General features: G+C 39.5%; 1 protein-coding gene across 2 annotated transcripts in view; it reads left to right on the plus strand.

Annotated features, from left to right (window-relative positions):
- Positions 1-16,456, plus strand: part of SRGAP1 (SLIT-ROBO Rho GTPase activating protein 1) — a 150,864-nt gene that overhangs the window by 83,691 nt on the left and 50,717 nt on the right. Inside the window, exons 3-5 of one of the 2 annotated variants that reach the window (XM_068400485.1) lie at positions 1,296-1,458; positions 9,091-9,153; positions 15,953-16,135. In XM_068400485.1, the coding sequence (XP_068256586.1) occupies positions 1,296-1,458; positions 9,091-9,153; positions 15,953-16,135 (409 nt within the window). Of the gene's footprint in view, positions 1-1,295; positions 1,459-9,090; positions 9,154-15,952; positions 16,136-16,456 lie in introns of those variants that run through there. The other variant, XR_011048176.1, reaches the window with a different exon arrangement.

The following is a 16,456-nucleotide window of genomic DNA, read 5'->3' on the forward strand; positions in this document are numbered from 1 at the left end:
TTTGGGACATGCAGAAGCAGTGAGGACCAGGTAATATCAGCACGACCCTTCAGAGGTGCTCGTGTTGGCTGACCTGGCTGATAAAACCCTGAAGCTCCTTGCTGTGAGTAACACTGTTAAGACGTCCATCTGAAACAAAATGGGGAAGTTTCCTTAACTCACTTCTGATTCACAGCAAAGCAAAGCAAAGCACTGATGATTAAGAAAAGTTTTTTGTCTGTTAACCATTCATTGTTGCTCTGATTCTAGGAGTGAAAGCTAAGGGTAGACAATTAGATGAGGAATTAAAGGGCATATTTCTAACAGTGAGACGAGTTAATTATTAGAACAATTTACAAAGAGTTGAAGGAGTTTCTCCCTCAATTCATCACAACCTCTGGCTGTTTTATCTTCACGTGCTTTATCCTTGTGACCATAGGAGAATCCCTGCATAAGAGAAAAAAAAAAAGGGCAGGAAGTTTCTGGAGCACTTAGTTGCAAGGCAAACTTGAAATTAAAATTTAAACAAAATTGTAAATAGGTTTTTGTTGTCTGTGAAACAGTTGTTGAACTACATGTATTTTTATTTTGCTTTGTGTAGAAGAAATGAGAAGTCCTCTGGGATTTCACTTTTTGCAGTATTAAAAACTTGGAGTGGGCCTACAATGCAAAAAGTCTGTCAAGGAGATTCAGAACTGGACCGCTGCGGAAAAAGTCCAGTCCTGCTGTTTGTCTTGTAATTAAACAATGTGGGACTGGCAGTAGCAGTGTATTTATGAGTGCTGTGAATTTATGAATGCTGATCACAGAATATGTATGCTTGTGACATTTCATTCTACTTTTATAGCAGTTATACAAATCCATTGCAATGAAACAGCTACACCTGCAATTTTGCTCGTGAAGGATTTGGGATGCGCTTGCAGTGCTTGTTTGTTTCTAATGTCAAAAATTAATTACTGTTGCCGTTTCAGCAGTGATCTTTATTGATTTTGAATATTTACATATACTCCATCTGTAAGCAACTGTAAGCTTTGTGGCAAGATTTTTTTTATACTCTCAGGTGGCTTGCAGTGTTCTGAGTTCTTATGCTTTTTCAATATTTTTGTATCCATCCTCATGGGATTTGTAGATTTTGTCTTAAAAGAGTGATCTGAAGCTTGCCTAACCCAAGTTATTCTGAGAACAGATTGACTGAGTGTTCAGGAGCAGCCATTTTTATGTAACAAGTTATGACTGTAAATGTCAGGGGGATGTTTGTGTTAATAATGTAACTTTTGCATTTCTATATATAATACATGTGTGTATCTACTCCTTAGGAAAGACCAGAACCTCTTGTCACCAGTGAATTGCTGGTACTTACTCCTGAACCAAGTGAGAAGAGAAAGCAAAGACCATGCAACGTTGAGCGATATCTACCTGAACAATGTGATCATGCGATTCATGCAGATAAGTGAAGACTCCACCAGAATGTTCAAGAAGGTAAGGCCTCTCCTGCAGTCCTCCAGCTGGTTTGTAAGATGCCTGAGGGAGGCCAAAGTGTCCTAATAGGTAGCATTTGAGGAGAAGATTCAGCACACATAGCATAAAATCTGTTTTACCACACGTATAAATTCTTCATGACTGTTCTCGCAGAGCAAACCCTTAGTGCTGAAACGCCTGGGAACCTGCTGTATGTGCTGGTGACCTTAAGAGCTGCATCGCAAATATCCAAAAGGCAGGGGAAAACGCCTGTTCTTCTCTCAAAAGCACACTTGTCTACCCATGCAGAAAGGAAACAGTTTTCGCTTGGGACTCCCAAAATAGTAATGCTGTATTAATGAATTATTTGTAAAAACAGTATTTTGTTGTAACTCTATCATGAGAGAAACAGATTCAAGCCAAAGGAAGGGTGTGCCTTGTAGTTCCTTGGCATAAAAGAAGGTAGTGTATGCTGTGATTCTCCTAAAAGTGTTTCCTTTCCTTCCCAATATTAAATATGAACATGCACTTTTGATAACAAAACTACATCTATTAGAGCATTTAAGCATTGTCTCTGTACATGTTTGTCCTTGTACATGCCCATTATGTGTTTTCATAACACATACAATGTGTAAATCCCTCTTGTGCTAAGCAAGCACTCTAGGCAGCCTTAGTTAGAGATCTATGTAATGTGTTTGCAGTCACTGTTGTTGTAATGTTCTGTAATAGAAATAGATTATAAATGCGTATCCGTCAGGCACAGTGGGATGCTGGTGGGCAAGCGTCATACAAAAAAGAGTTCAAAAAGGATAAAGGTTAAAGAATGTAAAGTGTGTGACTAAATGATGGCAAGGGTATCAGATTAATGTTTTCAAAATAGGGAACTGATTTCACATATACCTGACCACAATCCTAGATAGATAGCAATGGGATGGGGGGGAGGAATCATTTAGGGAGCGCATAGGTTGTACTTGGAGGAAAAAAAGTAAAAACATGAATCAAATTTATTTATGTGCATTAAAACCTGTAACAGTAAAAGAGTTGAAGTTTATAGTTTCTCACTCAGTAATGGTCTGTTCATATAATGTCTGATGCATAAAACTGTAGTTCACAAACCACTAAACTTACTGATACGGAAGATTATTATAGAAGGTGAAAAGATAATGGGAAAAGCAATTTGAGCGTACTACAGTACTGTCTATATCGAGATAACTCAGAATTGCTTGGACCAGTAGGAATTTTTTTGTATTGAATCTGGAATAGTTTTTTAGTTGCTTATGTCATATCTCAGAAGTCTCTTCTTTACTAGGTGTGCATTATTAGACTAGCCTGTTTGCTTTCAGGGTAGTTCAGTTCTTTAGCACTGGAGGTCTTGCTTTTCCTTCCCTTCTCTCCAGATGGACTGTACAAAAATATCTAAAGTTTTCCGTGGAGAAGTGTGTGTCCTTCTTATTCACTCATAACTTATTAATGGAGATTGCTGCAGCTTACCTCTCGGAAGGAGGAAAATGCGTAGACATTTTCAGTGCATTAACAGGCGGCATATTGTCACATTTTCCTGACAGACTCATCTCTTTCCTCCATATCATGTCCAGGAACATGCAACATTTCAAATTTTCTCTTTATAGCGTGGCTTCTTGAAGAAGTGCAAGCAGCTGCTCTTGCTTTTTTATTCCTAACTGGGATCTTCTACAGAGGAAAGAAGAGAAAGGAAACTGAGGGAGCCCTGCTGTGCATAACCTGGAGCTGACATTAGTGGAGCCCAGATCCTCAACAGCCCTATCCTACCTTTCAGCAGGGTTTGCCAGCTGACACTCAGCGTGATAGTGTCACATCAAACAGCTGTTAGCTGAGGTAGAGCGTGGGCAGAGTGATCTCACCAAAGCCTATGTGAAGGGATCTGAGCCAGGCCCGGTAATGTGAGGGGAAGGGTGGCAGGAAGACACGCGGCACCTCGGCATGGTGTAAGTGAGCTTCACGGGCATGTGGCCTGAATGTGGCAGTGGTTGTTCACCAGTATCGATTCTGAGCACAGATTTTTAGGGCAGTCTGTCAGGAATCAATACTTGTTGGAGAAGGTTGGTATTTCCGCTGAGTCCCAGTGTGCACAGTTCTTGCTGTGGTGCTTGCTGCAGAGTACTGGTGATTTATTTGCTGTTAGTTCCCAGCTGCAGAACTGATTATAGCTTGAATGATGATGAAGCTCCGGTTTCTCTTCTGTGAAAAGCGAAGGGAGTTATAAGATGACGTGGACGATATCGGGCAGAGAGAAAACGAAGACCTTTGCAGGAGGTAAAGCTGTTAGCAAATTGTCTTGCTTTATTGATGAAGAACATAAGCTGTCTACATCTGTGGTTAGTCCAAATGGGCAACTTCAACCATAATGGTCTTTAAAGGTCCCTTCCAACTCAAACCATTCTATGATTCTGTGATAATTTGTCAGATGTGAATGAACAGTCTAGCTTAAGGTACATCGCATCTCAGAAATGCTTAATGGATGTCCACTAGGCAACAGAAAGAGATCAGGTGCAAAACACACATGTCCTTTACTACAGTCCCCCTTGCAGAAAAGAGGTCACAGGAGCAAAGAGAAGGTACACTTAGAATGAGAAATGTGACATCCAACACTCTCCTCCATCAAAATTATATTCTCCCTAAAGAAAAGTACATGGAATTTGTTGGAGATCTGTAAACATCAAATAGAATATTTAACCAACTTCTGTCACTTTCTGTAGGTTCCTTTTGAAAAAGACTGGATTTGGAATAAAATCTGTTGGTGAAAAGTATAATCAACCTCAATGGGTGTCATCCCTATGAAAGCAGATGGGATTTGTTCACTGTTCACAGATTTCAGATTAAAGTAGAGACAAACCATATCCTGCAGATACTTCTACACTGGAGTCTGATCATACTGTTCTGTGAAATATGTACTCTCTCTCTTATAAGTAATAAATGTAAATAGTAAGAACAGTAGTAATATGAAGATTTCAAAAATAAAAAACTAACAAGTGCATGCTTAATATCTTACTGCAACTTCCAACTCAGGACATTCTATGATTCTATGATCTGTTTCAACATTTGGATTGCTTTGGTGAAATGATCCCTATTGGTTCTACCTTACATGTTCTGATGGGCCAGGATATATTGTATTCAGGTATCTGACTGAACATGGCTTTCCTGTCTAGGCTGGCCCACTTAATGTGTAGATATTCATTATTTTTGTTCTCCTGGAAGCTCTTTGTCATTCTTTTTTCTAGGGGTCAGGAACCAGCATCTCTTTAAATGTACTAAATGCAGGACAAAGGTAGGATCTAGTTCAGAGATTTTGTGGCATTTACCTGATGATATTATGTCAGGCCTCATACTTCCAGATAGGCACTTAAGCTCTTCTTCTTTTTAGTTGCTGGCATTTAAAAGCAGTACAGATTGCTGTTCATGCTTGGCCTTCATGCTGCACATAAAATTACAAACATAAAGTAGCAGAGTTCAAACCTTGCATACTTGCCTGTTTCTTCAGGCAGATGGGGTAGATGGCCTCATGGGGACAATTAAAGAATAAAGTAATATGGAAAAATGTCAAGCAGAAGGGAAAAGTATTATGCAGAACATTTCATGAAGTGATTCTGGTTACCCCAGCATTAATAATCAACTGTATAAACACATACCCACAAAATCCTTAAGCAGATTTGTATATTTATAATTTATAAACATGTATTTTCTTTGGACAGAAACCATAACGAGCCAAGATGAACATATCTTCCAGTGTTTACAGTAATAGATGCTGGAGAAGCCAAGCACAATAAATATTTTAGTTCCATAATCTGGCTATTAGCAAGGAGTATGAGTACCTGCCAAATCTATTGACGTTATAAAGATTGTGGCATACAGAGAAATTTTTTGCATCATTTTCTTAAACATTTAAAGGTTTAAAAGGATAGAAAAGCTATTCATTTCTATAGACTGGCAAATCTGGGACAAAATTTTACTGTGAGTTGGTTATGTCAGTGTCACCGCAGCTCATGAAAGCTCGTTAAAAGAAGGGTTTGCACACCACTTCCCCCAGGGACCAGCAGCAGACTCATTTAAAAGCAATAGTCACAGGATATTTTCCCTAAATGATGTAACTGAGAGTAGCAGAGTGTGTGCTAGATACAGACACTAAAGCGTTCCAGGAAGAACTGAACTGACTCTTAAATTTCAGTAAAAAAAAAAAAAAAAAACCCACAAAAACAAACAAAAGAGTAAAGTTCGGGTGCCCAATTATGCTCTGACTGAAATGGACGGAAAAATTTTTAGACTTCAATGAAAGGGTATTAACATGGAATGAATTTTAAGTTTCTCAGACATTAATTCATAAATGTAAATCTTGATAACATCAGTAGGACCACTGATGTGTTGAAAATTGAGCACATACTGAGAGGGTGGTTTAGGTACACTTATGTGTCTGTTGCATGGGCGTGATCTATCCTACTATCAGGTGAAAAAAATACGCTACTGTCTCTTAATGCTTTGAATCAGATTAGTAACATATATAACATTTTTAGCAAGAATTTGCATGTGCTCTAACATTTTTGCTATGTCCTTTGTTCTTTTGGTTAATAGATGCTAACACATTTCTCTAGGACATAGTGAATAAAGAAGCACCTCAGTAATTGATTGTCAGGTTTTAATGGCCTGATGAGGGCTATCAACTCAGCTCCAGGAAAATGTGTGCTGCGTCTTACATTCTGTTGTTTGGCTGCCCTGAGGATAGGCTCCTAGAGGAGCACACCGTTCGAACATGCTGAACTGTTGCAGGGAATAGGTAGCATAAAAGAAAAATAGGAGAGCCATTAACCACTGAAAATAAATGCACTTCTTATCTGGTGCTCTAACGTGCTATATATTACACACTAAAAGCCGTATCGCTTGCCACTTGAGTCAGTATTTCTTGATCTTAAATGCTAATGTAAAATGTGTTGGTTCTTGAAATTGAATCCCTTTTATACTGCTGAGGTTAACCAAATTTCCTGATTTTTATCTTTCATCAGAAAGAGGCAGCAACTGACATGTTGTCCATCACTACAGGCACCCTCTGGATGTTGGAGTCCCCAGATGAACTGGTGGAAGGGTGACTCATCTGTGACCATGTGGCATTGCTAGGCTCTCTCTTCTTAATTTTTACTCTTTTTGATGATCACCTCACTCTCTTTTTGCTTCCCATTTTAAAGCCTATTGTCCTTTCCTAAAAGCGTCTCCCTCTTCCCTCTATTGTGATCTCTCCCGTTCACCTTCAAATTTACCATTGATCAGTGTGTTGCCTGGAAAATCACAGAATCACAGATCATGCATGTGTGGTGGCCATTAGATCCTGAGGGCTGGACAGCTTGTGCTTCAGTGCTGGACAAAGCCCTACAGGCGCAAAGAGAAGAAATGGGTCCTAGTAACTAGTGATCATTGCCCAAATCCTCAACTTGTCTGGTGTCTATTTGCATTAAGGTGTAACTGAAGAGCAGAAGAGGAGGGTGCATCCTTCAATGAACTGCTGTGTGCTTTGCTTGCAACAAAATCTGCAAAGGGTAAAGAGAAAATTGGGTTCGGGCTTTCTATCTCACCTTCTCAAACAAACTTTTGCACTGCCAGGTTAAGGCACGCTGCCTTAGAATCAGCATTGCTGTATTCAGGGCTTGAGTTATCACCAGCTTTGAGATGGTAGTGACCAATAGTTGAAAGGGATAAATTGCTTGAAGCTGGAGTTTATCTACATTTTTTTCCCACACGTGTATGCTTTCATCTTCCAGTCTTAATGTCAACCATCTCATTTGTATGTTTTGTCCTTCTTTCTGCTAAAGTAATTTAAAAAACAGACCACTGATATTCAGCACTATAGAAGCAGCCATCCAAGAAAAAACAGGTGGCCTCCACTTCTTGGAGCTTTGAGGAGATTTGTGAGCTGTGTCAGAGCTGCGCTGCTGACTTTTAAGGCAGGGTGCCAATGTAAAGCAATGAAAAGCAATTCAGAATTTTTACTAAAGCTTTTACTGTGTTTCCCTACAGCAGCTTGCAAATCTGAAACCCTTTTCCAATTCTTTACAAGCACTCTGTGCACTGTTATGCATATGAATTTTTGTCCTTCTTATTAGAAGAAAATAATCTGATATTTGCAAAGAAATGGAAGTATTAAGCCTTATGTTCTAGATACTTCAGTAGTAGAGCATACCTCATGAAAAATAGCAGACTTTGAAAAGTATAAGCAATAAGGAAGGTTTCATAGTATTTCTGTGTAACTCAGCTTCAGAGCATCTGTCTCACTGTGCCTTAGCTACTACAGCTAATGCCCTTGGGAATACAAGAATTTCACTGAAGTGTTTTTTGATTTCTATTTTTAGTTTCTTGTCAGTTAAAAATCATCTTGCATATAAGGACTGGAGTGAATACTGATAAGTGATTTGGAAGGTTCCTTAAAATACTGCCCAAAATTAGGAGTATGACAGTAGGAATAGGAGAAAAAATGCAAAATTTTCTATTGCAGCTACTGTATGTGTCTGTTTCATCCTCCTGGAAGGACGTAGTGGGTGGGATGTGTGGCGTGGTTCCTTCTCATACATGGGCATTGCACTGGAAATTCTCATTCAGAAACCATTATTCCTGCAGGTGTTTTAGTGATGGCCAAGTATGTGTTAGCGGCTTTGGAGATGAGTTGTCTCTGAGGATTCTCCTTTGGCTTCTATACAAATATAAAGTACTTCTCATCGCTAAGGCCATTACCTATCATGAAGCTGGAGTTATTAGAAGCCTAAAATTATCAATTTATTCACAGAAAAAAAGAGCTGACATTTCCAGCATGGATGTTACAATGCTGAGCATCACAGAAGAAATGTAGCCAGGCTGTTTGCCAAGTCCCGTAGCTCTATTCTATAGCTGTTTTCTGAAGCCTGTGGTACAAACACCTTCAACTCGTGCACAGTTGCCACAATTTTCATCTGATTGAACTGCTATGGACAACTAACAAAGGAATATATTTGAATGAGACTCCAATTAAATACTCTTATTTTGACGTACTTGCTTTCTTTAATAACTACTGCTAAGCATTTCTGTTTTTCTGGGTCAGAATTAAAGTAAAGACACAGTCCAGAAAAGCTAAACAAAGCTGTTTCAGCAGCCCTTTCTGTGGAATATTATGCAGTTGGGTATCTGTTTCAAAGAGGAGCCACAATTATTTCTTGCATAAATATTTAGATAGTTGCATGTGCTGAGAAGCAAAGACTATTCTCAATGTAAAACTGGGTGAGATGTCCCTCTGGAATATCACATTCCACGTGGTTTAGTTTTTGTATATATCATAGCAGTTGTAAAACAGTACAGAGTTTGTTCTGTTAAAAAGGGCTTATAACATTAATCCTGAACTTCATCCTTTCTGCTGGTACCTAATTTCCTGATGCTTCCTGGGAAAACCTCTCAAATTACTTCTGGGTTTCCTTTTAGAAGTCTTCTGTCCAGATGTTGTCTACCCTGAATCATACTTTTAGTGCACTCTAATTCTGTCAGAACAGTGTCTTTGTGAGCAATATTGCGTTCACTGTCTAGGATGAACAATGAGTACAAATATCAAGAAGCAAATGTATGTTGCGGTTCTTACGTGCCTTTTTTCTAATGATTTCTTTTTAATTACAGAGCAAAGAGATGGCGTTTCAGCTTCATGAAGACTTAATGAAAGTTCTTAATGAGCTTTACACAGTGAGTACAGTTACTTACTTAGCTTATATAAATTCCATATCAGACTACTTCTATAAGCTTTAAGTGTCCTTTTATCTAGCAAGTTACTCCCCAGTGGAGACGCTTATTTTTGTCTTTTTACACAAGTTTAAACTATCTCTTTTGGAAAGACTAATCACTTGTTTACAGTACATATGCTAATACTTTCAGGATTACTCTTTACTTTCAACCCTTTTTCCCCCCAGACTATGCTAAGGGCAAAGCTTCTTCCTTTTCTGCCTTGTTTTTGTCTGGGCTGCCATTTGCTCAGTTTGACTCGTGGACTACATTCAGTAAAAATCAGCAAATGTTATTTATGACCAGGAAAAAAAATGACAATATCTATATTAAGAAACAATTTGTGATTTTAAGGAAGTTTAGGAAGATATCAGAAACTAGCTCTCCTCAAGGAGAGATCAGCCAAACATTACTTTTGTGGATCTTGTCTGTTTTTCTTTTGAGCTAGGGAAATTGTGCACCCATCAGTGGATGGGTTGAAGAACATTTGAACTCAAAGACAACTTAGACAGCAAAAAGAAGATCCAAAGAAATTTAGACCTGTCTCAATATCCTGGATTGTTTTGGATTGTAGTTACGGACATAGATTCCTAAAACCTACCTAAACCTTTTTTTTTTTTTTTGTGGTCTTTTCATCGGGGCTTCTTTTTTCTTAAATCACCACTGATTTTGTAGGGTGCAATACTGCAAAACCTTGTTGGCTCGGGCCTATAGTCAGTGAAGTATGCTGGGATTAGCTTCTGCAAAGTAGTGATAGCTGCAGACAATTCTCACAGCTGCAGGGGATCAGTGACTGTAGGAGCCATTGCACAAGTGGGGCTTCAGTGGTGAGTAAGCCCTGAAGATACCATCTTGTTTCAATTAAACAGTTGCATAACTCCAGTGCCTGGTGAGGCGCAGGATTAGTGCCCATGTTCCCAGGGTAGGAAAACAGCGAAACATGCTGAAATACCTTGCTGAATCACCAGTGAAAATCTGCAGGACTGGATTTTGTTATTTTTACTCTTTTTCTTCACACTAGTGCTATATCTTCCCACTGATGGCTATGGATTTATTCAGATACTAACTTCCATGTTATGGCTTCCAATGAATGCTAATTCCTTTCTCAGAATTTAAGATTTTTGTAAAATAGGAAGTTTTTCGAAGTTAGTAGAATACAGAGCATGTGCACAATTTGAATTAGGTTACTGCTGCAGGATGGTTTCTTGGGATGGAATTTACTTCACCTAATTTTCAGGCATCTGCAGTGTAGGTGCAAATATCTTAGCTTGGCATCTGGGTTCCAGTTATAGTCGCTGGAAATCTAATATGGGGAAATCAGACCCCTTTGATCAGATGCAAGCATCTGCTTCAGATGAAATGATCTACACCGTTCACTCCATTGTCCAGCATTTCATTGATTGCAAAGGAATTGGTCAGCTGTAGATGCCCATACTTAGCCAGATACAACCCATGTTTAATAAAGTGACAATATGCTGCGCAATAACATCAGTTCCACGGCTTGCATCTTTAGAATGATCATCAGCATATCTGTGTAATATATGTGCTTGTGTACATAAAGGTAGAAAGATATCTAGACGCATGGAAACCTCATGCATAGGTTTTTCATTCTGTATGACATTTACTGTTTACAGAATAAGATCACAGTGGCCTTATCAAAACAAGTAAAATACAGAGCTGTTCTGGTAAAAAGGGTGAGGGTGAATGGTAGATAAAAGTGATGCATGTCATAAAAATCCATCTTCATATCTCCCACTTGGCTTTCCAAGTTACTCCTACTGGCATCACACTTTTCATAAGCAATACAAATGTAAGACTTCCAGAAAACTGAAAAAGTAGGGACAGTCCAAAGCAAACAATTTAATATTAAATAAGACAGGGCTGCTGTGGCACTTGCATTTTCCATTGCTTTATCGAACTCTTTAAAAATCTTGGCTGTTTAATTTCTCAAGGTAGTTGCTGACAGATTTTCATTTTTCTTTGCTGAAATAACACAGAACCTGGATTCTCTATAGAAAAGTCCAATCTACTGTAGCACACCAGAGATCTGAGAAGGTGAAATCAGCTGTATTGGTAGTAATATATCAGTGCCAGTTCCTGGAACCACATCAGAGGATGGTTTGGAAGTGAACAGGATGCTGATAACAGCTAATACTGAGCCTACTTAACTGCTAGAGGCCACTGATGTAGTAAAATTGTCATAAGATTTTACTTATTTCTTGGGGAAAGTACTAGCTAACCTGATTTAATGAATCCCTTGCAACTCCACCTTCTGATAAGAACTCACGACTTAGCAGAGACAATTCTGAAACGATTCAAACATGGTAATTGCAACAGGGATGAACTACTGTTCCGTTAAATGCCTATTTCCTGAGAAACACTATGAAAAAGTTCTTAATTATGTGGTTTTGTTATAAAAGTAAAGCACATGGTAACACTTGGTAATTCCAATATATTTTAACTTTGCAGCATTCAGTCTTAGTACATTGGGTTAAAAGAAGCTTTTCTAGAAAAGAATTATGCGTGTAGGAAAGGAGAGCCTGTACCTTGCTACCAGAGCATTCCTTTCTTGTAGCCCACAGAAGTACAGCACTAATTACTGTCTTGTTGATAGATTTGCCCAGATAACAATTGTGGGTTTAAATAAAATAATTATCTATCTAAGGTTTTACTCTAATGTGCCCTTCCCTGTGATAAGTGCTATCTTCTGCCCTAAGCCTACTTGCTGAGCTCTTATGAATGATGCTGAAAATTTGGCATATGAAACAAGACGTATATATCACTAAGTGAACAGTCTGTCACCTACAAGTGGGAGAGTACATAGTTTGGGTAGCATAATCTTTTTCATCTGCTTGTAGTCTGATTTAGTTATCTCACAGAAATCTATATTTTACATCACTGGATCTGCAGAATAAACCTGCTAAAAGAATAGGAGATAAACTCACTGTTCAATTTTATAAAGGGACTAGTATGCATTTAACAGTGCTTGTTCAGTACAGCGAAGTGCAGCATATGTCATGATGACAGTTCAGCATCTGCAAAATTATGACCTTGCTCTCTCTTTTCAGTGCATACTTGATGGCTGATCAATAAGCACTTTGGGGACTAATTAAAGTCAGTTCAGTGATGGATACTCTCACAGGATAGTCAATTGTTCAACAGTTTGGTGGACATTTGAGAAGCGGTATTGCTTATTTCATCAGATTATTTGTCGTTTGAATAACAGATCTATGGATCTGTTGCATATTCAGAGATCAGAGATCTGTGGACCTCAGAACTCTTCATACAATAAGTCTATTTACAAGAATTAGGCAAGCCTGTTACTGTCTTTTACAGTATCTAACAGTCTTTTAAAAACTCCAGGGAGAAAAGATGGTATAATGTTAAGAGGGAGAGTCATATATGCAGCTTAGCATGCAAATTCTGATCTAATTTGTTGAGGACGTGCACTGAGATACTTGGAAGCCAACTTGTTCCCATTTATTTTCAATGTGTATCTTGTCTAATCCTTTCTTAAGTTAAGTTGAGCTGCTGCATTATTGTCTCTTAAGACATGGACAAATCATGAAAAAGGCTGGAGCTGTCAGCTTTCCCCAGAGGCTTGCAAAATAATGATGTCACTAGTGCATGAGATAATGCTGTCAACATAACAAACTGGACAGGGGTGAAATGCATCGGCTGATCACTGCTCTGTACATAGTCTTTATTGATTTCTAAACTAGCGTGGCTCGGGTAGGACAGACTCTGTTGTCCAGCCCTGAGTATACTGCTAAAGAGAAGGCTTCTTTTTCAATTTTACTTATCTTAGTAATCATTTGTACCAAGAACTTGTGCAGTTTGTTGCGAGAACATGGATTTCAAGTAGACTTCTTGGTTCTCTGTAGAGACTATGAGCTCCATGTCATCCTCACACAAAATTTGTCTTTCAATCGGTGTATAGTGAGATGCTCTGGATTTCGTAGCATGTGCTGTAAGCAGGCAGTGAGAGGAAGAAGTACTCTTCAGTGATGTGAGGTTAGCAGAGTCAGTGTGGAGGCATCTGAGACTCTTGATGAGAGCTGGTAGTGATACACTTATACTCCTTCACTCAACAAGAAGGCAAGCTGAAATGACACAGCCACTGCAGAAGGACATTTATGCCTAGTCCACTGGGCTACATGGCACTCAGAAAAGATGCTTCAAAAACTTCGGTGCTTACTGCTTTTGTCAAGCAGAACAAATCCTTGCTTCACAACTTAAGTCAGATGCTTTGAGGTGTGCTGTCAGGAAACTCTGACATACTGTTACTGTTCCCTCTTTGCAAGCAGAAAAACTGAGAAAGTACAAAAGAAAATAAGTGGTAAGACACATGAGTTAGCCTTGTCCCACCAACTAAAAAGCCTCTGGAGCTGACACAGAACAAAAGATAAAAAATAAAAGCAAACACCTGTAGACTTTTGTAAAGAAGCACTTAAAAAATTGAATAAAAAGGCCAAAAGATAAGGGCACAACCTTGTTTTTAATTTCCTTTTCCCATCATTACTCATAGAGCCATATCACTTTCTGTGCTTCTCGGGTTTGTTTTTTAAATCATTTCTTTAAGAAATGCATTTCTTCTCTTTTCAGTAATTCTTTCCATGTGGCTGTATGAGTTAGACTCCCTGGGTACAGATTATCGACAACTTTAGAAATGCCTTTGGTAACAGTGCAGGATATAGGGAGCTGAACGTGCTGTTTGGTTAAGCTGAGAACCGTGCAGATCTCAGCTCTACAGGCTTGCCTTCTCTTCCCAGCTCGGCTTGTTTCGTCTTTGGGTTTTTGCCTCATCCATGTAGACTGTGAGCTGCTGGGGCAGTGGCTATTCCCGGCAGGTGTAGGCAGTGCTCGGGCAAGAAGCTCTGCACTCTGGTCAGGCCTTGAAGTGCAACTGTGCTATAAAACAGCAGCAGCAGCAATAACACTAAGCCCTGCTCTGGGCAGTTTAGGTTTTTTCAGCAGAGAGCTGTAAACATATGTTTTTAAAAATAAAAACAAGGCATCTCTTTTTGATGCGTGTCTCCAACCGTTTTACCTTACTACAGGAAGTTAGTGAAGAGTTGCCTGTTTCATTTTTGATATCAATCCTATTTCAGTTGTATCAACGGCATGGCATCAGTATTAAATAGTGGCATACACATTTATGGTGTATAACATATGCATAGCATACATGGTTATGCAAAATTGCAGCTCTCTCAAATCTTTCTTTCTGTTGCACAAAACTTTAAATATGCATCTGTTGAGCCATCACCTGACATGGTGTGCAGCTGGTTTGTGTCAACCCACACTAAGCCATGCTGCAGTGAATTTGCACTGTCTAGCTTTAGTGTCCCCAGTGTTGCCACTCTATGGATGGTCCTTAGGCTGGCCTAACTACTCAGTTACAAAAACTACTCCTCTCCCTAGGTAATATTTCAAGGCAGCTCCCCAAACTAGTCTGTCTCTTCCATGGGTCACGCAAAGCTCTGCTGAGGGAGGAGAAGCCTGGTTGATTCCTCCTTGGCTGTGTCCTTCGGAGAAGATGTGAATGGCTCACATGGCCTCAACCCAAAGATAACATCTGCTGGAGAGAGCACTCTGGCACCCTGTGAAGAAGAGAGGAGGCCGCTGGCTGCCTGAGGATGCCTTCATGCTTTGTTCCTTGCTTGAAACTTAAGACAACAACAACAAAAAGCAAACAAACAAACAAAGAAAAACGCTGGGGAAGGTGGAAAGAGGCTTTCTGTGCTGGAGGTGGGCAGAGACAGCCCTCCCCAGCAGAGGCAGGTGGTTTGTGGTTGCTTTCTGCCCACTGCGCAGCATTCAAGCTGAAGCGTTTCTTGCTTGAAGAAGAAAGGGAGAACTGGGCTGAACCAGTCCCTCTCCCTCTTTGTGGTCTGTGTGAGCACATATTTGCAGGCTGGCAGCCCAAGCTCTCTTGGCTGCAGAGCCAGCGTGTCTGTAGGGGGGAGATAATGGTATTAACTGGGGGACTATGGGGAAAGCATCTTCACAACTTATTTATCAGGCCACTCCATCTCTAGCTCTCATCTGGTTTTAGGTTGTGCCCAATCTGCTGTCTGCGCCACTGGGAGCCACTTCTTTCCAGGCTGTGGACAGCATCCAGCTGACTGGGGATGTGTTCCCAGACAGCAGCTTCCAGTTGCCTCTGCATCCTTCCCCTTCCCTCAGTGATGAAGAGGTCCTTCTGCTTTCAAACTTGCGATGTCCACAGCTGAGCTGTTAACTTAGCACTGAAGAAGTCAGATAGATATGGCACTGACATAGATTTAGTTTTATTGCTCATTATTTCATATTTTCATTCAAAGACAGGAATCTTGAAGTTTAATGAGAAGGATTTTGCTCTCTCCTATCAAAGCAATGAGAAAAAAAATCCCCAGCTCTTGACTGAAATATTTGATAGCTTGCTGCCCCTTGCGTATCAAAACGTTTCTGTGATGCAAGGCCATTCTGAGCAGAAATGAGGCAGGATGAGAGACGGTCTCACAAGCTTACATTACAACTAGTTCTCCATCACCTTTCTCTTTATTCATAGTGCTTGGCAAAGCACCCTGAACATTTAGAATTTTAGATGTATAAAAATGAAATAAAAATGCAACCAAAAATCCTCAGTCTCTGTTGGCAAAGAAACTTATCCAAGCTCCATGTTTGTAAGAGAATGTTTTGCTCTAAAGACCCTGTGATTTCTCTGTAGATACCTTTGTATTTTCATTTTATCCTAACTGTCCTTTGACTCTGTTTCCTGCAGGTCATGAAAACATACCACATGTATCATGCAGAGAGCATCAGTGCAGAAAGCAAACTGAAGGAAGCAGAGAAGCAAGAAGAAAAACAGATTGGGAGGTCAGGAGACCCTGTTTTTCATATTCGACTAGAAGAAAGGCACCAGAGACGGAGCTCTGTGAAGAAGATTGAAAAAATGAAGGAAAAAGTAAATAGTCCTTTTATTTACCTTAATTTGAAGTAAATTCAGTGCATTTCTGACATTCTTTAGCATGGTATTAGACAGAGAAGTCCAGCTGGGAAATAAAATTGAATAAGGTACACATAATAAACTAGCAGTGGGTTATGATAACTTGACTTAATTGCAGTTCAGAGAAGGGAATACTTTATTCCCAGTGTAATTCTTACTATATGGTTTGTCACATTTGAAACAAAATACTAAGTTATCACTTTGTATTACATTTGTTATATGCATAACAGGCTGGCAACTAAGATTCGTTCTTGTTAATAGGAAGTGTGCTTGAATTGT

The sequence above is a fragment of the Nyctibius grandis genome, chromosome 5, assembly GCF_013368605.1.
Source record: "Nyctibius grandis isolate bNycGra1 chromosome 5, bNycGra1.pri, whole genome shotgun sequence".
Classification (NCBI taxonomy): Eukaryota; Metazoa; Chordata; class Aves; order Nyctibiiformes; family Nyctibiidae; genus Nyctibius; species Nyctibius grandis.